Genomic DNA, 20,702 nt, shown 5'->3' with positions numbered 1-20,702 from the left:
TGCATAATCAAGATGCAAAATGGTTTTATTACCCCCTCAAAATTCCCCTGTATTGCTCCTTTGTAGTCAGCCCTTCCCTTCTGCCCCCACCTCTTGGCAAATCCCTGATCTATTCTCTGCCCCTGGCTCCTTTCATTTAGCATAATGCATTTAAGATTCATCCATGTTCTTGGATGTCAGTGGTTTATTCCTTTTTATTGTTGAATGGCATTCCATTATGAGAATGTACCATACTGTATCCATTCACTAGTTGAAGGACATTTGGTTGATTTCCAGGTTTTGGTGATTATTAATATCACTTATAAATATTTCTGTACAAGTTTTTGTGTGACTATAACTTTTCATTTCCTTCAGATACATACCTAGGAGTGGAATTGCTGGGTCATATAGTAAAGGTATATTTAACTTTATAAGAAACTGTCAAACTGTTTTCCAAAGTGTCTCTACTATTTTGTACTTACACCAGTAATTTTTGAAAGTCCTGCATGCTTGCCAGGAATTAGTATTGTCAAATTTTTTTTGTTTGTGTACTTTAGCTATTCAAATAGATGGATACTCATTGCCTTTCAAAGTACAGTTTTGCTTTTTGACTTCCATTGAGTGGATGTTCCTATAATGTTTGCATTGTGTGTGCTGAGAATAGAACTATTTCCATCTACTTTTGCAAGTCAGACTGTAGTTCCAACTGTCTAAAATGATGATATATCTTTGGGACTTAGAACTTGAATGGCCAGTGCTCTGATAAATATTGTAAGTTTAGGAATAGCTTAATACAGGTTTTTTGTATTCTTAATAGATAACAGTATTTGAAGATATTAAAAAGCAAGAGTGTACTACCTAAAGAAATTTATAGATTTAATGCAATCCCTATCAAAATATCAGTGATATTCTTCACAGAAATTTAAAAAAAAAAACCCTGAAATTCATATGGAATCACAGAAGACAAAGCAATCCTGAGCAAAAAGAACAAAGCTGGAGGCATCACACTACCTGACTTCAAAATATACTACAAAACTATGGTAACCAAAACAACATGGCATAGGTATGAAAACAGACACATAAGTCAGTGGAACAGAACAGAGAATCCAGAAATAAATCCATGTATTTACAGCCAACTGATTTTCAATAAAGGTGCCCAGAACATACATTGGGGGAAAGGATATATTCTTCAATAAATCATGCTGGGGAAACTGGATATCTATATGCAGAAGAATAAAACTAGACCTCCCATCTTTCATCTTATACAAAAATTAACTCAAAATGGATTAAAGACTTAAAAGTAAGATCTGAAACTATAAAACTACTAGAAGAAAACACAGGGGAAATGCTTTAGAATATTAGTCCTATACAGCCATGAAAAAGAATGAAATCCTGCTATTTATGGAAATATGGATGAAGCTGGAGGTTATTATGTTAAGTAAAATAAGGCACAGAAAGTTAAATACTGCATGTTCTTACTCATATGTGGGAGATTAAAAAAAAATCGAGCTCATGAAAGTAAAGAGTAGAATTGGAGCCGGGCGCGGTGGCTCATGCCTGTAATCCCAGCACTTTGGGAGTCTGAGGAGGGCGGATCATGAGGTCAGGAGTTCAAGACCAGCTTGACCAACATGGTGAAACCCCGTCTCTACTAAAAATACAAAAATTAGCCGAGTGTGGTGGTGTGCGCCTGTAATCCCAGCTACTCAGAAGGTGAGGCAGGAGAATTGCTTGAACTCGGGAGGCAGAGGTTGCAGTGAGCCGAGATTGCACCACCACACTCTAGCCTAGGCTGCAGAGTGAGGCTCCGTCTCAAAAAAAAAAAAAAAAGAGTAGAATTGGAGGTATTAGAAGCCATGAAGGGTAGGTGAGAAGGAAGGATGGGAAGAGATTGGTTAATGGATACAAAATTATAGCTGTATAGTACTAAATGAGTACTGGTGTTCTATAGCACAATAGGGTAAATAAATATAGTTAACTGTAATTTACTCTATATTTTCAAAAAGCTAGAAGAGAGATTTTGAATGTTCATAGTACAATGAAATGATCAACGTTTGAGGTAATGGATATGCTATTTAGTCTGATCATTACACATTGTATGCATGTATTGAAATATCACTCTGTATTGCATAAATAGGTATTATTATTACACGTCAACTAACAATAAAAGGGGTGAAATTGTTGTTCAATGAATGAAAAGGAGTCAGAAATTGAGTTTTGCAAAGGTGTTTATGCAGTTTTGCAAAAGGCTGTAAATTGAATTTCAGGCTGTCTTCCTGAACCAGATTCCTGTGAGTGCTCTGTATTAGTTATAGCCACTAGTAGTCTTCTAGTATCTATGCTTAAATGCAATAATTTTGTAATCATTTTAGTTTACCAACAGTATTGTTGTCAGGGTAACATTTATTTGTTTAGGAGATTTCCATCATGACTGAGGACATAATTTTTAAATTTTGTTATGCAAATTTTTCATTTACTGTTTTTATGGATTTTTATCTGCAAAGGTTTAATACACAATTGTACCAAACTGCTTGAGCATTACAGTTAATTCTAGCACTTAGAAATGACTTCAAAAAGAGACACAGAGAGGACACATTCATTAGGACATACAATCACAATTAGTATTTTTCAAAAACTCCCATCATAAATGCAAACAAGCTGAATACCAGAACACACCAAATATTCTCTGTGAGATGGTTAAAAGTTGGATGAAGAGAGAGCCTACAAGGTTTATGAAAGGCCTAGAAAAGGTCTTCAGTATGTTCAAGTAGATAATCTTTTACCAGGGCAAATGTTTGTGCACAAAGGGCAGGGCAGGTGGAGGTAGGTGGCAAGGGAACTTATGGGATTTGTAAACAAAATACTCTTATTTTTTTAGGGCTAAAAAACTTCAACTCTTGGCTTTTCGAATGTTTGAAAAAGTGCAGAATTTGATTTTCTCTGGTACTTTATGTGTCTATTTTCAAATACTTAAAGCAGTTTGGCAAAGAGTTTAGTTTCTTATTCTTCTTCAGGGTGAAAATCACTATATTTTATTGTTCTTCAGAAGCCAGACAACAAAAGGAAAAAATGTTGCCAAGATTTTGCTCTCTCTGAGAACATTTACATTACCCTTCTCTAATCATTTCTCTATAGAGTTTTCCAAAGAATTAAAGGGCTGAAAGGAAGCCTGCTACTCACATGACAGAGTTTATTCCGTATTTACTTTTAGGCAATTGAATGAGCTGTTCGGCATCTTATTCATACTTGTCTGTAATTAGTTTTTGGTGTCCTCTTCATATTGTTTCATTCCCATTAACATCCACACTGGTGACTTTCCATTAATCATGTTGCAGACTCCTTTGTGCTGTTCTGATGTCTAAGATTCTAACTCATTAAAAAGTCAGCACTTCCTCTTGTCTTTGGTCCTTCTCATTGCTTCTATCAATTGAAACTTCCTTCTTTTTCATATTGCCACATTTTTACTAAGGGGACTGCATTATTTCTGCATTAACTCCTGTCTGGTTCCGCACAAATGTCTAGACCTGTGAAGGGTCTGAGATTTTACTTTACTTACAAGCTAACAAATTATCCTGGCACAATTTAATGAATACCCGGAGTGTTTTACATTTATTACTGTTGCTTATACTATTCATTTAACTTGCGTCATTTCATTTAAGGTCAGTCACTGGGACGGGCCTTAAATTCTGAGTTACAAACAGAAAAGATGCCCATGCTCCCTGGCACTTGGTTTACTTTGTATTCTCTTCCTTTCCTTTTGTTATTTTGGGGAGAAGTATTAACATGATAGTGCCTTTTTGTCTTGATGTGTCAGCCCCCTTCTTATCCCTGGGGTGGTCTCTCTTGCCGAAACATTTGCCATTCACGCTGCTACTGTTAAATTGATTAGTACCAAGGATGTATAATAAATAAATGCTCATTTTTCATCTTCTCTGAAGCCGCATCCTAAATCCTTGTTTTTACCACTGTGTATTTTAAGGCACGCATATGGTTTTTTTTTTTTTTTTTTTTTTTTGAGACGGAGTCTTGCTCTGTCGCCCAGGCTGGAGTGCAGTGGCCGGATCTCAGCTCACTGCAAGCTCTGCCTCCCGGGTTTACGCCATTCTCCTGCCTCGGCCTCCCGAGTAGCTGGGACTACAGGCGCCCGCCACCTCGCCCGGCTAGTTTTTTTTTTGTATTTTTTAGTAGAGACGGGGTTTCACCGTGTTCGCCAGGATGGTCTCGATCTTCTGACCTCGTGATCCGCCCGCCTCGGCCTCCCAAAGTGCTGGGATTACAGGCTTGAGCCACCGCGCCCGGCCCAAGGCACGCATATTGTTAATGAGTGGAGCCTAGTATAAGTAGAATATCATCTTATTCTCTACCTAGATGAGCCATAACATGGATTTCTGCGTAATAGGAAACTAATTCTGTTTCCCAGACATTATTCAAAGCTGCTATGGTACTAAACCCATTGTCAGGCTTTTAGATCTTATCCTCAGGGTATAACGAAGCTATAGCCTGTGAATCTAACATCCGAATTGCATTTATTATTTTATCTGATAACACTTTCTACTTTTTTTCCAGCTGTTGTATTAATTATTGCAATACTCCAGACCACTTCCAGCTTAAGTATTGGCACTGAGTGGTATAGCTACTATTATGCCCTGTTTACAGGAGAAAAAAATGAAGGCACACAGAGCTTAATTAACTTGCCTAAGGGTATAAAGTTAGTGAGAGAGCAGGATTTAATCTTAGCCATCTACCTCTACAATCTGTGCTCATAACTCTTTGCTTTACTGCCTCTTCAAATTATTGTCATTTGAGAGGTTTAGGTAGTAGGTGTTGTTACGGATTTATAATAGGGACAGTACAGTTAGAGTTTATGGAGAAGTGAGTTTCAGCTGATTCTTAAAATAGGGAATAAGTTTGACTATGTGAAAAAGAGCACTCTAAGATGCACAGAATAAGCAAAGGTTCAGAGACAGGACTAACCAGAGTATGTTCAGGGAATAATGAAGATATTAGACTGACTATAGAAATAATAAATAACCAGTGAACTTGGTTAGTATTGAAAGTTTATCCATTAGAACTTAACTGAAAAAAATATTGAGTGTTTATATCTGAGTTCTTAAATTCAATTGGATTCTTTAGAAAATACTGCTAATCTTACTCATTGGGAACATTGACTCAGTTTTCAGATGGAAATACATTAGTAAGGAAATAATGAAATAAAATTCATAGTCTTTATTATAGAAAATTTTTTTTTAGTATTTTCATTTTTTCTTGAGCTAGTTCTACTGACATCAACATACTTTAATTACTTTAACTTGTAATAAAATAGGTCCAGCAGGAGGAGTTGAATGTAAGTTGAATTTCTGCCCGATTTCAGAAGAAAAATGTTATTTTAAGTGTTCTGGTTGTTTCTGGTGGAGTGAAGGTCCTGTCATGAAGTTGTCATTGGCAGTTTTACAGACCACTGAACGTGGCTTTGTTAGTTACAAAAACCACAACACACCTACACAGAAAGTAAATATCATGTGAAAACATGTAACTCTGTCAAAGAAATGTCATGTTTATGTAGCCTAGTGAAAATAAGAAATGGGAAGTAATAGGAAGCTCATTCCTTTCCTAAGCTTGAGGCTGAAGAAATCTGAATTTTCCTTTGGGTTTTGTGCACCACTCAAGTTTGAAATACACATAAAATAAACAAATAAGTTGCCAATATTTATTTATTTACTTTAGTTATTTTTTTTGAGACAGGTCTTACTTTGTCACCCAAGTGGGGGTGCAGTGGTGAGATCTTGGTTCACTGTAACCTCAGCCTTCCAGGCTCAAGCGATCCTCCCACCTCAGCCTCCTGAGTAGCCAGGACTACAGGCGCATGCCAGGATGCTCGGCTAATTTTTATACTTTTTTTTTTTTTTTTGTAGAGATGGAATTTCACCATGTTGCCCAGGCTGGTCTCAAACTCCTGAGCTCAAGTGATCTGCCCACCTCGGCCTCCCAAAGTGCTAGGATTACACGCATGAGCCACTGCGCCTGGCCTATTTATTCGTTATTTGTTATCTTTACAAACTAGAAGAGCTGTGAAGAGCAGGGAAAAAGTGACACCAAAGTTTAGGAATTGCAGAAGTGTGGGAGGTATAGAGTTGGCCAAGTGGGAATTTCTTTGAGGAATCTTTTGTTTTTACTTGTGTGGATAAATAAGCTGCTTGTGATTACATAAAGAATTTTGAAGCTTAATTTCCTTTTCTAGAATGGAGAAGCAAACCCCTTTATAACTCTCTATTTGAGACTCTGGATTTGTAGTTGTCTAGTAGCTTTTTGAAGTAATCAAAAATAATATCAAAGATTATTTTTTCCAAGCTAAACTGTATCGGTACAGTGCCATTTTATATAGTGCCTTACCTATTTAGAACTGTAATTTGTACCATAGATTTCTCAGGACCCTTTAAGGGTAGCATCATGGCTATTTTGGAATGGGACCTATTCCTAGGATATATATATTAATACAAAGTCCTCAGTTAATACTGTGTCAAGCTATGTTGAAAACACTTTCCTTTTGATAAAATGAATAGAGGCAGTAGCAAAAAACAAATCCTAACTGACCTTTAAATGAGTCTTTGCACTAGAAGTCTAAAACTAAGGGCTTCTCAATATTTTTATCCAAAGAACCATCTGACAGGGATATGGTGGGAAGGAAGTGGGGATGGTTAATGGGTACAAAAAAAATAGAAAGAATGAATAAGACCTAGTATTTGATAACACAACAGAGTGACTGTGGTCAATAATTTAGTAATTTATGGACAGTAATTTGATTGTGCATGTTAAAATAACTAAAGGAGTAGAACTGGATTGTTTGTAACACAAGGATAAATGCTTAAGGTGATGGATACCCCATTTACCCTGATGTGATTATTACACACTGCATGCCTGTCAGAATATCTCAGGTACCCCATAAATATACACACCTTATACTCCTGTGTACTCACAAAAATTAAAAATTAAAATATTTCTTTTGAAAAGTGAAAAAAGTGAAACAAACAAGCAAATAACAAAGAACCGTTTGAAATATACTTAAAAGAAATGTTTATTTTCCAAATATTTTAATTTGGGAAAGACATTCAAATTGGGATTGGTTTTAACTCCCAGATCAGGATGAACCTGTAAACTTTCTCTTCTGGTTTTATTGTTCATCATTTCCTTACTTTAAAGTTTCTATTCTTCATTAATTTCTTCCTGGGCAGAACATATTAACTTATGATTCTAGCTATGGCACAATCTAATATGACCTTGAATAAGGTTACCAAAGTTAATCATCTGAGCCTTAGGCTTTTGCTGCTATACAATGGGATTATTTATTATTTAACATGTTGTCATTTCCAACATGTGCCCTTAGTGCCGTGTAGATAAGCCTGCCTTTGGTGGCTTCTAATTCAGAAAAACATAATACACACACACACACACACACACACACACACACACACACACAAAACCATAATTTATATACCCTATATGTTTCCTGATTTGAATAAACTAAACAGGATAGAAAGTAAATTTGAACTAGAGTTAATTTTATCTGTCCTTACAAAGTTGTCATGAAAATTTATTAAGAAAAATAAAATAGAGTTCATTTTATTAAGAGGGCCTTAAATCTTGGTTGGTAATGTCTCTTTCCTTCTTTCCTTTGCAGAGTATGTATGTAACTGCTCTGTGGTTGGAAGCCTGGATGTGAATCACTGCAACCAGACCACAGGGCAGTGTGAGTGTCGGCCAGGTTATCAGGGGCTTCACTGTGAAACCTGCAAAGAGGGCTTCTACCCAAATTACACTTCTGGACTCTGTCAGCCATGTGACTGTAGTCCACATGGAGCTCTCAGCATACTGTGCAACAGGTAAGCAACAGAGGGTGGAACTGAAGTTTATTTTATTTTAGCAAGGGAAAAAAAAGGGTCCTACTCTTAAGGACCATACTGGTTGAAACAAAGGGGGATGAGGGTCATAGATTTACAAAATATTTTATATACTTTTATTCCCTTACTTTATATGTTATATTTAATGTCAGGATTTAAAAACTTCTAATTTACTGATTTAATTCTTCAAAAGCACTAGAGTTGCCAATTTTTCTCTGGGATAATTTCTGTAAATTTCATGGGAAAAAAATTATTGAAGAAGAAATCTGCTTTCTGGAAGGGCTTCCAGGCATGAAACCTGCTAGGAGGTTTAGAAATGTTCTTATGTTTATTAATATACCATTGGAGTTTGAGGAAATTTGTTCTTTGGTTTATTTTTCTCTCTAATCAAAATTCTACATTTGTTTCTTTGGACAACTAAAGCTTAACTCGGGAATACCCTAATTTATTTAACTAGTGGTAAGTAGACTGGTTTTACTCTATTTACCAGTATATTTTTGAAACCAAAAGTAGATTAAGCAGGAATTATATTTAAAATAGTATGTTATTTGGAGGTGATTTAATCTAGTGGAATAATGTACTGTTATCTAAACGTTTGCCTTGTACCACACTGAAAGTAATTATTCTTTGACCTTATATGAGGCACTTGACTTTTTGTGGACCCCCAAGTCAAAAAACTAAAGAGACAGTATTAAATAATGAAAAAAATAATGACAGCTTATACTCAGTGTAACCTGGGGTGTAACCCAAGATCTGCTGCTACTTAGGAACTGGGTTCCTTGGGCAAGGAACTGAGCTTGTTTCTTCTCAAGGTTGTTGTGAAGATTAAATGAGTTGATATATATAAACCGCCTAACACATGTCACTCAATAAATTCTGGTTTGTTTTAATTTCAAAGGAATATTATGGGCTGAAATGAGAGAACATGTTTTAAGAACTTTTAGCTCCTTGACAAAGAAGTGCTTTATACTTTAGCAATAAATATTTTGGATGCTTTATAAATGATATTGTACTGTTATGGAATATTGTATCATATGGTAGCTTATTAAAAATGTAGAAGAGGCTGGGCGTGGTGGCTCACGCCTGTAATCCCAGCACTTTGGGAGGCCAAGGCTGGTGGATCACGAGATCAAGAGATCAAGACCATCCTGGCCAACATGGTGAAACCTAGTGTCTACTAAAAATACAAAAAAATTAGCTGGGCGTGGTGGCGCATGCCTGTAGTCCCAGCTACTCAGGAGGCTGAGGCAGGAGAATTGCTTGAACCCGGGAGGTGGAGGAGGTTGCAGTGAGCCAAGATCACGCTGCTGCACTCCAGCCTGGGGACAGAGGAGACTCTGTCTCAAAAAAAAAAAAGGGTAGAAGAGAACTTCATTAAGAAGTTTATAGGCTGGGCGCGGTGGCTCAAGCCTGTAATCCCAGCACTTTGGGAGGCCGAGACGGGCAGATCACGAGGTCAGGAGATCGAGACCATCCTGGCTAACACGGTGAAACCCCATCTCTACTAAAAAATACAAAAAACTAGCCGGGCGAGGTGGCGGGCGCCTGTAGTCCCAGCTACTCGGGACGCTGAGGCAGGAGAATGGCATAAAGCCAGGAGGCAGAGCTTGCAGTGAGCTGAGATCTGGCCACTGCACTCCAGCCTGGGCCACAAAGCGAGACTCCGTCTCAAAAAAAAAAAAAAAAAAAGAAGTTTATAATTTGAAATGCAGCAATAATCAATGCTTCTGATGCTTGGTATTTTAAAATAGTTATTTGTCTTAATTTTCACAGCAACTCCTTATATGTAGGTTACGAGATCACAAAGATAGTAAGTGCCAGAGAAAGAATTCCATATTAGGTCTTCCAATTCCAAGTCCAGTGTCTTTACCACTGTAGCATACCACAGCATATAGATTATATAGTTAGAAAACTGATAATCACTCTGTTCTTTGAGATTGAGAATAGAGTAGTAGCTTAACGCTATTCCCTCCACTCTCCCCAAAACATGCTCATGCAAGTTAGATTCAGAAGTTTCGCATTGCTTACCATTTTAAAAGATGAGATAATGTAAGTTTGTTCATTCTGGTGTCTCATGGAATGTCCACTACTTTCTTTGGAATAATATTCTGCAAACATATTTGCTTTGAGTACTTTTGGAGAAATAGAAAAGTGTTCACTTCTAGGCCCAAAGCTTTATTAGAAGAGAAGGAAATAAAGGAAGGATTAAGAGAGAGTTTTATAATAGAAGCTGTAAAAGAGGAAAAAACAATAGTACTAATATTTATGTACTGTCTTACTGTATTCATAGTTCTTCTGCAGATTATTCCTGATTTATCTTTTCTGTGACAGTTAATGCTACTAAGTTTTATTCTGAAACTCTATCCTGAAAATAGGTGGTAACCATAAAGTAATGGAAAAGTACACTAGACTAGTAATCTGAAGGCCTAGGGCAGGGGTCTGCAGACTATGGCCTATGAACCTAATCCAACCCACTGCCTGTTTTTGTAAGTAAGGTTTTATTGGAACATAGTTCCACACATTTATTTATGTATTGTCTATGGCTGCTTTTGTGCTATAGTGGCAGCATTGACTGGTTGTGATAGAGACTGTATGGGCTACAAACCTAAAGTATTTACTATTTGGCCTTTTTGTAAAAAGTTTACCAACCCCTGGTTTATATGGTGGTTTATATCCAATCATGGTGGGTATTTCTAGGTAATCATGTAACTTTAGGCAGTTCACTTTAACCTTTATTTTATTTATTATTTTATTTTATTTTGAGACAGAGTCTCACTGTGTACCCAGGCTGGTCTTGAACTCCTGGACTCAAGCGATCCTCCTGCCTTGGCCTCCCAAAGAGCTGGGGTTACAGGCATGAGCCATCATGCCTGGCTGAATTCTTTTCAGTGTTTGTCTTTTTATTTGTGAAGTGGAGATAATAATCCATGTCCTGTCTCTGTCCTGCATAAAGTTGTTTGTCTTAAGAATCAAGCAAGATAATGTGTGCATAAATCTTTTAAGCTGCAATTGCTAGACAGATAATACAAGTAATTATGGGAACCATTTATTGAGCATATGCTATATGCTAGGACACTCTACTAACTACTTGATGTGCATTATCTCATTTAATCTTTTTTTTTTTTTGAGATGACATCTCACTCTGTCTCCCAGGCTGGAGTACAGTGGCACGATCTTGGCTCACTGCAAGCTCTGCCTCCTGGGTTCATGCCATTCTCCTGCCTCAGGCTCGCAAGTAGCTGAGACTGCAGGCACCTGCCACCATGCCTGGCTAATGTTTTTGTATTTTTAGTAGAGACGGGGTTTCACTGTGTTAGCCAGGATGGTCTGGATCTCCTGACCTCATGATCCACTCGCCTCGGCCTCTCGAAGTGCTGGGATTACAGGTGTGAGCCACCACACCTGGCCATCTCATTTAATCTTTACAAAAGCTCCCTTGAGAACATTATTATTTTCCCATTTTGACTGAGAATTTTGATGTTTAAAGTTAACTTGACTAAGTTTATACACTAAAGCTGCCATTCAACCCATTTAAACAAATGTAATACGTAAGCAGAGTCCACAGAATGACTTCAAAGTTCGTGTTTTTCCTAGTAGAAAGCCTGTTGATATTTAACACCCAAATGTCCTAGAATTAATTACCTCTCAATTCAGTGTGTTTTGGCTGATGATTATAAAAAAAGATGGGACATATTTACATTTGTGTCCCAGAAATAAAGCCAAATACTGCATTTTAAACAAAATAATATGTGAGAAGTCTGTGTTAAATTCCAAATAGGTAGACTGTCAGCATCACATGTCAACAATTTGAAAGGTGCACCAAATATCAACAAAGAGGATATGTAGCATGTTACTACTTGTAGCCACTGTTAACCTTAGGAATGGTTTTTGCTCAGGAAGTGATGTTTTCAGCATTTTATATCCTAACATAGGAATTTGTTACTTTTGTATAGGTGCTTTACTGTGTTTTAGTTACACGTTAGGAACTTGGTTAGTTGTTTGGGGTTGACATGAAATGAACTGTAATTTTTTTCAGTTAAAATTGATAAATAGGTTTTTTGTTAGTATCTCATGTAGAATATCTGATATTCAGTGATGGACGATTCATGCAAGAGGTGGAAGAGAACAATAATATTATTACTACCTCACTTAATGGTGGAGATATGTTGTGAGAAATGTGTTATTAGGCAATTTCATTGTCACGCAGCATCATAGAATGTACTTACACAAACCTAGATGGTATAGCCTGCTGTATACCTAGACTATATGGTATGGCCTGTTGCTCCTAGGCTACAAACCTGTACAGCATGTTTCTGAACTGAATACTGTAGGCAATTTTAGTACAATGGTAAATATTTTTGTATCTAAACATATAAAAGATAAAAACGGTATGCCTGTCTAGGGTACTTACTATGAATGGAGTTTGCAGGACTGATAGTTGGTGTGGGTGAGTCAGTGATTGAGTCATGAGTGAAAGTGAAGGCCTAGGATATTATTGTACACTACTGTAGAATTTATAAAGTCTGCACACTTAGGCTACACTAAATTTATTTTTAAAAAGTTTTCTTCAATAATAAATTAATCTTAGCTTACTGTAGCTTTTTAACATTATAATCTCTGATTTTTAAAACTTTTTGACTCTTTCTGATAACACTTAGCTTAAACATAAGCCCACTGTACAGTCGTACAAAAATATTTTCTCTTTTATATCCTTATTCTATAAGCTTTTTTCTATTTAAAAATTTTATTTTTTACTTATTAAACTTTTGTGTTAAAAACATACACATTAGCCTAGGCCTACACAAAGTCAGGACCAATAGTAAGTACTGTCTTCCACCTCCACATCTCATCCCACTAGAAGGTCTTCAGGGGGAATAACATGCATGGAGCTGTCATCTATGATAATGGTGCCTTCTTTTGGGATACCTCCTGAAGAAACTGCCTGAGGCTGTTTTAGTTAAAAAATTTTAGTTTAACAAATATGCAGATGTACACTCCAACATAACAATAAAAACTGTAGTATAGTAAATACATAAACCAGTAACAGTCATTTATTTTCATTATTAAGTATTATGTACTGTGTATAATTGTACATGCTATACTTTTATATGATTGGCAGTGCAGTAGGTTTGTTTACACCAACATCACCATGAACACATGAATAATATGTTGCACTGTGTTACCACAGCTATGATCTCACTAGGTGATGGGAATTTTTCAGCTTCATTATAATCTTAAAGGACCATCATGATATATTCTATACATCATTGACGGAAATGTCATTATGTGGCACCTGACTATATTATTTTTCCATTCTATATGGACTATTTTCTGTGTGTACCTACCTGATAGCTTCTGTTATCCTTAGTAGGTTTCTTTTTTTTAATGAGGTAACACATGATTTTATATTATCCTCATAGCATCAAAGTGTATTGATTTCTCAAATCCTGTATCATCTTCTTCTAAGTGAAATCTGGAAGGACCTTGCTTCCCCTGCAGCCCATGCAAGTAATGACTGTTTTCTGTCTCACACTCTTACTTCTGGACCTGGAGTTGCAATAGATCTCTCTCTTGCTCTTCATTGCTGCTCTCAGAGTGCTCTTCCCAGCCTCCTTCCTAAAAACTCCTTTGAAGCTCATGGCAGCTGACTGTGCTGTCACACCTCCTTGTTGCTGTTTCTACTCCTGGGCACCAGGCTTTATTTCTTACACTTGGCTCACTGTTATCTCTGACACTACACTTGCCATAGTTTTAGATGACTGCAGTATCTATAGATAAGCCTAACAATACTTGGGCTTCTCAGTTTCTTGAAACTTACTTCCAGTAAGTTTTCCTCCATGCGCCTTCCAGTCTTTGTTTCTTTACTTGCCCTATTTCTTGTTTGTCTTTGGCATATCAAACTTCCGAGATAAATTTATACTTCTGTTGGTCACAACAGAGTAATTTTTTTAGTTTTAAAAAATATTATTAAAAAATAAAGGCCAGGCGCGGTGGCCCACGCCTGTAATCCCGGCACTTTGGGAAGCCGAGGTGGGTGGATCACCTGAGGTCAGGCGTTTAAGACCAGCCTAGCCAACATAGTGAAACCATGTCTCTACTAAAAGTACAAAAATTAGCTGGGTATGGTAGCATGCGCCTGTAATTCCAGCTGCTTGGGAGGCTGAGGTGGGAGAATTGCCTGAACCTGGGAGTTAGAAGTTGCAGTGAGTTGAGATAGTACTATTGCACTCTAGTCTGGGCTGTATCAAAAAAAATAAAATAAAACAAATAAAATATTATTTCAGAATGTCAGGCAATTTGTCAGAACAAGTAGTGTATCTCAAAAGTAGTTTAAAAGCCTGTATTTAAAGGAAGTCTTTACAAGGAGGCTTAGTCTAAATCCACATAGCCCTAAGCACTGAATTTCTTAGTGGGAAGTTAAATTGACGTGAAACTAGAACAGAAATGGAAAGTTGTGGGACTATGTACTTTGCAAGAAGATATGAATGAATGAACTATGAGGAAACAGCTCTGTTCTGCTCTGCTAGAAATTATATGTGAGTGGGTAAATGGAGAAAGGAAATTGTGGACAATAGTGTGATGATGTGTAATAGAAAGGAGTGGAATTTGAAATTGGTAAACTTGGTTTCTATTCTTGGTTCAGCCACTGGCTTACTGTGTGATGTTGATTAAAATGGCTGTTTGACCTCTCTGAACCTCAGTGCTTTTATCTGTAATACATCTAACATGAAGGATTTTTCTGATAATTAGTACAAAAATACAGTTAGATAGGAGAATAAAGATCTAGTGCTCGGTAACACAATAAGGTGACTATAGTTAACAATGTATTTTGTATATTTCAGAAAGCTAAAAGAGTAGATTTGGAATGTTTCCAACACAAATCAACCCATGGCATGCTTATATAAAAACCACATGTCCTCTACAAATATATGTGACTATTATATATCCATAAAAATTAAAAAAGTTTAAAAGAAGAAAACTAAATTGTGCGCATAGGTGTGTGTGTGTGTCTACTTAGACTGGCACATAGATTCAGCTCAATAACTCTCTAGTAGTTGAATCTCTTTTTGGTTTTTGTTTCTTTTTTTTTTTTTTTTTTTTAGACAAGATCTCACTCTGTCACCCAGGCTGGAGTGCAATGTGACTCAATCATAGCGCACTGCAGCCTCAACCTCCTGGACTCAATGGATCCTCCCACCTCAGCCTCCCAAGTAGCTGGACCCAATGGCATGTACCACCACGCCTGCCTAATTTTTGTATTTTTTGTAGAGACAGGGTTTTACCATGTTGCCCAGGTTGGTCTACAACTCCTGGGCTCAAGTGATCCACTTGCCTTGGCCTCCCAAAGTTCTGGGATTACAGGCAGGAGCCACCATGCCTGACCTGTTTGTTTGTTTGTTTGTTTGTTTGTTTATTTATTTATTTTGCTTGTTTTTTTTAAGTGAGGAATAGAATTAGTGTTATACCAAAAAGGAGGATTAAATCAACCGCCCTTGAGTATGAGAAGATATTGGGGTATTTGTTTTTTGTTGGTATGCTAGAGAAGAAATTGTTCATTATAACAGAAAAAATTCTCTTATTTTCTTCAATTTTTATTTAAAAACCTATTATACCTTTTAAAATGGAATGTTATATATTTTGGAATAATAATAGCTTAAACTGAATACTTGCTAGGCATTATCCTAAGCCCTTTGCAGTTATTAATTTATGTAATTCTCATAGCAACCATATAATGTAGGCACTATTATTACTATTCTCATTTGTACAGGAAAAAAAAGGCAAATTAGGTAATTTGCCTAATTTGCTGCATAACAGCCAGTAAGTAAAAGAGTTGGAATTAATACATTTGCAGTCTGGATCTAGAGTATATCCATATCCGCTATGCTGGTACAGCCTTTCTCAAAATCTCAGATATTGAGCAAAGAGAGTGAGTATTGTAAGAAATTTGATGCTATGGTGCAGACTTCTTGATATTTTCTAGAAATTTCTTCTAATTGTCTTTTGGTAATCAGGCACTGACCCTGGTGTGATGTAGCTCATGTTACATAAATAATAACTCTTCTTTGTAAGGACTAATCCTAGTTTTGGCTTAGTAGAAATTAGAACATGAAAGGACCAGCCCTTTGATGAACAAATATCAATTGCAATATCTATTGTATTGCCCTTCCTTTTTGTTAGGCACTTTGGAACATTGCTTTTGCTCTTGTCAAGAAATTTATAATCTAATCTGTGCAAAACTATGAAACACATACAATACAAAATAGTTTATGAATATATGCTTAATTTGTAAGTATAGTAGTTTAGAGTAGAAAAAGAACAGGAGTAAGTAAATTGAAGTGTAATAGGAACGGCTTTTCCTATTACAGGAAAATAGGAAAGGGGGTCTTACAAGTTATGATTTAGAGAGGCAGAGAGATGAGAAGACCTATCAGGAGAAAAAAAAACATGAAAATTCCAGTGAATTTCCTAAGATTATACAATGACATGAGAAATCTGATATCCTAACACCAAATTCTCTTCTGTTGTGACCTCTCTGTTCTCTTTTAAAAAATAAGAGTAGAAAAGTGGATTCAATTCTATCCTGATTCCCTCATCTATTTGAAGTCTGTGGAACTAACAATTCGCTTTTAAAAAATTCATTTCCCTATTCTTTATGCCCATATATTTTAGTGGGAGTCGCCCCAGTGAGGGTAGATTTTGGCTGCAGGAGTCAGATGTGGGTTGAGCAATGTCTTTGTGTGCAAACACAAAGTTCTTTTTGTACTGACAGATGTCCACCCCCTCACATCACCATTGGTGTTCCAACCTGTTTAATTAGAAGGAACTGGTCTACAATATCTGAACCTTTCAGTTTTGCTTTTGGAACACATTTCAAATGTTTTTCCTGATTTATATTTTGACATGTGCTTAATAAATGAATAGAGAAATCCGGTAGCATTTTATCTCAAAAAACAATATGCTTAGTGAAAGTGTGAATCTCAATATAGCTCTTAAAATGTTATCAGGAATGACTTTATATGTAAACAATTACATATTGATTTGAGACTTTTTTGCCACTACAACCTCTGCCTCCCAGGTTCAAGCAATTCTCTGCCTCAGCCTCCCGAGTAACTGGGATTATAGGCGCCTGCCACCATGCCCGGCTAATATATTTTTGTATTTTTAGTAGAGACAGAATTTCACCATCTTGGCCAGGCTGGTCTTGAATTCCTGACCTTGGCCTCCCAAAGGGCTGGAATTACAGGCGTGAGCCACCGTGCCTGGCCTAATTTGAGATTTTTTAATATATTCACGGTAGGTTAGCGTACAAGGTGCATCATTTTAGACTGTCTTAGATAACAAAGTAATTCTGTATTGGTCTAATATCCTTTTCCATAAAATCTGTCATTGCTGCTCCACAGTAAGTCCTCCTCATCATCATAGGTTCTTGGAAACTGCAACTTTAAGCAAAACAAGGTACAACAAAACCAATTTTACCATAGGCTAATAGATATAAACAAGAGTTTAAGTGCATACGGCATGTTTCTGGTCACAGAAACATCACTAAACTACTAAAAAAAAGACCAAAGTCACTTCTAATAACAAACATTGAAATAAATGTGAGCTATATATATATGTAAGAAAATTTAATAACAACTAAGAAAATTATTTACCTAGTTATTCTAGTTTAGGGTCATGGGTGACTGGAGTCTGTCCCAGCAGCTGAAGGCAGAACCACTCCTGGACAGGACACCATTCCGTCACAGAGTGCATTCACACACCCCGCCACACTCAGTCATCCTAGGATGATTTTGACTGCCAGTGAGCGTGATATGCACATCTTTGGGATGTGAGAGGAAACCAGAGTACCCAGAGAAAACCTAGACCGACATGGGGAGAACATGCAAACCCCACACAGATAGTAGCTTCCACTGGGAATCATTTTTCTTCAACAATGTTGTACTGGAACTACATTATTTGAGGACTAGCTCTATAGTGTATCTTAAAATTTACAGTCAGCTTTCCTTATCTGTGAGTTCCGCATCTGCAGATTCAAGCAATGCAGGTTGAAAGTATTTTTTAAAAAAACAATTAAAAATAACAGTACAACAATAAAAAATGAAAATTTAAGAAAATATAAAACAATAATTATTTACATTGCATTTACATTGTATTAGGTATTATAAGTAACCTTGAAGTATCTGGGAGGATGTGCATATACAAATACTGTGCCATTTTATGGAAGGGACTTGAGCATCTGAAGATTTTGGTATGGTGGGAAGGTCCTGGAACCAACCCCCCATCCCATGCTCAGGGACAACTGTCTTTACTCTTTTGCATTTTAATTATGGGAATGTGCCCCAGGTTAGAAGGCAAACTTATGAGGTAAACTGATGCCAAAATAAATTTCAAATGGAAAGATGACGAAACACCTTGGAGGCTTACATTTGTATAGGGCTCTGAAGATCATCTCTTGTGTAATATGAGACAGTAACAGCTGCTTTTGCAAACTCTTATTTACTACTTTGCCTATAATTCTGGAAGATTAAGATAAAGGTTATTTGATCGCTAGAAACAATCAACAATTTAGAAAAAAGTCATTTCATTCATGTTTTATTTTTAAAAATACATTGCATTTGCCAACTATACGTCAAAAGATGTTATCTCTGTTCTCAAGGAACTTACTGGCTAGTGGACTTGCAGAGATAGACTTGCAAGTCAGGGAGGTCTTAAGAGAGGCAGTTGCATTTGGATTGATATTGAAGAGAGTAGAAATTTGTATAAAAGAAAAAGACATCTTCACTGATTGCAAGTGGTTCACTATTTCTTGAAGACAAAGCTTGGTAGTAGTGGGGAAGAAGGGTTGAAAGGGAGTAGGCAATGACAGGATGACATTTTTGTCTATTTGTCTATTGTTATATCTCCAACACCTACAACAGTGACTGGCACATACTAGATACTCAATACATACTTGATGAATGAACAGAGTGAATGAATGAATGAATGAATGAATGAAGACTAAACGGGGCCAAGCCATGAAGGTCCTGATGTGCCTTGTAAATACATTTATCCATTGAAGAATATTTAACAAGAGGTGACATCAGATTTGTTTTTTGGAAAAATTACTCTGCCAGAAGTCTGGTGGTTCGAGAGAGTGGGCTCAGGCAAGGAAACCAGATTGAGAAAACTGTTGTAACAATCTAAGCAAGAGAACTTAAAGGCCTGACTTAAGATAATATTGGCATTGACAATGATGCTGGAAAGGAGAGAATTTAAGAGATATTTGGAAAATAAAATATACAGTACTAAATGGTTGCTTGTCTATGGAGAGAGAGAGAAAGCAAGAGAGAGAAAGAGAGAGATGACTCCCATGTTTCTGGCTTGAGCACATAAGTGAAGAGCTATTCTATTATTAATAACTAACTAAAGAGTACAGATAGATAAGCAAGTTGGAGGAAGATGATGATGTTAGGTTTCAAAAATGTTGATTTTGAAGTGACTGTGGGACATTCAGGTAGAGATGTCTGGGTAGATACTTGAAAGTAAACATTTGCATATTCTTTGTGTGTCAAACTGAAAATCTAATCTAGCATATTCTTATGCTATTTTGTAGAAAAGCAGAACAATACTTCATTCTTTTTTTATTTTAAGATGACTTTACTCTGTACCCCAATTATTCCTGCAGTTATACCAATCTCTAGTTTAAATTACCTTTTTGGTACACTTGAATATTTTTTTCCTTGAAAGTCGACTTTTTAAAGGTAGCCATCTTGATCAAAAGTAGGTAACTGCCCTTAGCCTTGATTTTATTGTGATTCATTTGATTCAATAAATGCTTGTACAGGACCAAATGGCTTATGTCTTAGAAGATATCAAGTATGTTAAGTTCATGGAAAAACAAATTAAGTTTGAATGTTAATAAATGGTCAGAGAAGAGCTTGTTCAGAAAAAGGCACTGCGGCCGGGCGCGGTGGCTCAAGCCTGTAATCCCAGCACTTTGGGAGGCCGAGACGGGCGGATCACGAGGTCAGGAGATCGAGACCATCCTGGCTAACACGGTGAAACCCTGTCTCTACTAAAAAATACAAAAAAAAACTAGCCGGGTGAGGTGGCGGGCGCCTGTAGTCCCAGCTACTCAGGAGGCTGAGGCAGGAGAATGGCGTGAACCCGGGAGGCGGAGCTTGCAGTGAGCTGAGATCCGGCCACAGCACTCCAGCCTGGGTGACAGAGCGAGACTCCGTCTCAAAAAAAAAAAAAAAAAAAAAAAAAAGAAAAAGGCACTGAGTATGTTGGGATTTGGGTATAAATAATACATATCTAATACAGTCTGGAAAGCTCTATGTTTTTTTCAGTGGACTTTTGTCTTTAAGTCTCCATTCAATACAAGGCATCATCTGCCCTCCTAGTCTAATTGTTAACTGGATATCAGCTGTAGTTAAATGAATAAAAAAAAAAGCAAAAAAAAACTTCTTTCCAGGTCTCGGTGACCTTTGTGAACATTAACATGTCACAGTTTGTTGATATTACCGTTAATTAAACATGTTACTGTCCCTAAGCCATGTTGCAGACTCCTTTACTTATTTCATTTTATTAAGCTAGTTTTAGGCCAGTTTATAATTTTTTAAAGAAATATCTTATTAATTTTGTTCTTTATAGTGTTAGATCATTTATTTCATTTTTCTGAGAAGCTCCCCTCTAAATCTGTAGTTGAATATATGCTAATAGTTTAAATAATTAAGTTTGTATAAATGCAGTATTTGGTATTATGGTTTCTGTTGAATAAAATAAATACCTTATACCAAATACTGCATTTATCTGCAGGCAATTTAATAAGCCTTGTGAGAGATA

At 36.7% G+C, this 20,702-nt stretch overlaps 1 protein-coding gene across 1 annotated transcript in view; it reads left to right on the top strand.

The window, feature by feature from the left end:
• Positions 1 to 20,702, top strand: part of LOC105487140 (multiple EGF like domains 9) — a 114,021-nt gene that overhangs the window by 49,274 nt on the left and 44,045 nt on the right. The window contains exon 2 of the mRNA XM_024794567.2: positions 7,655 to 7,856. Within this exon, the coding sequence (XP_024650335.2) occupies positions 7,655 to 7,856 (202 nt within the window). The remainder of the gene's footprint in view (positions 1 to 7,654; positions 7,857 to 20,702) is intronic.

The sequence above is a fragment of the Macaca nemestrina genome, chromosome 14, assembly GCF_043159975.1.
Source record: "Macaca nemestrina isolate mMacNem1 chromosome 14, mMacNem.hap1, whole genome shotgun sequence".
Lineage (NCBI taxonomy): Eukaryota > Metazoa > Chordata > Mammalia > Primates > Cercopithecidae > Macaca > Macaca nemestrina.
The sequence above is the reverse complement of the archived record's forward strand: the minus strand, read 5'-3'. Positions and strand labels throughout refer to the sequence as shown.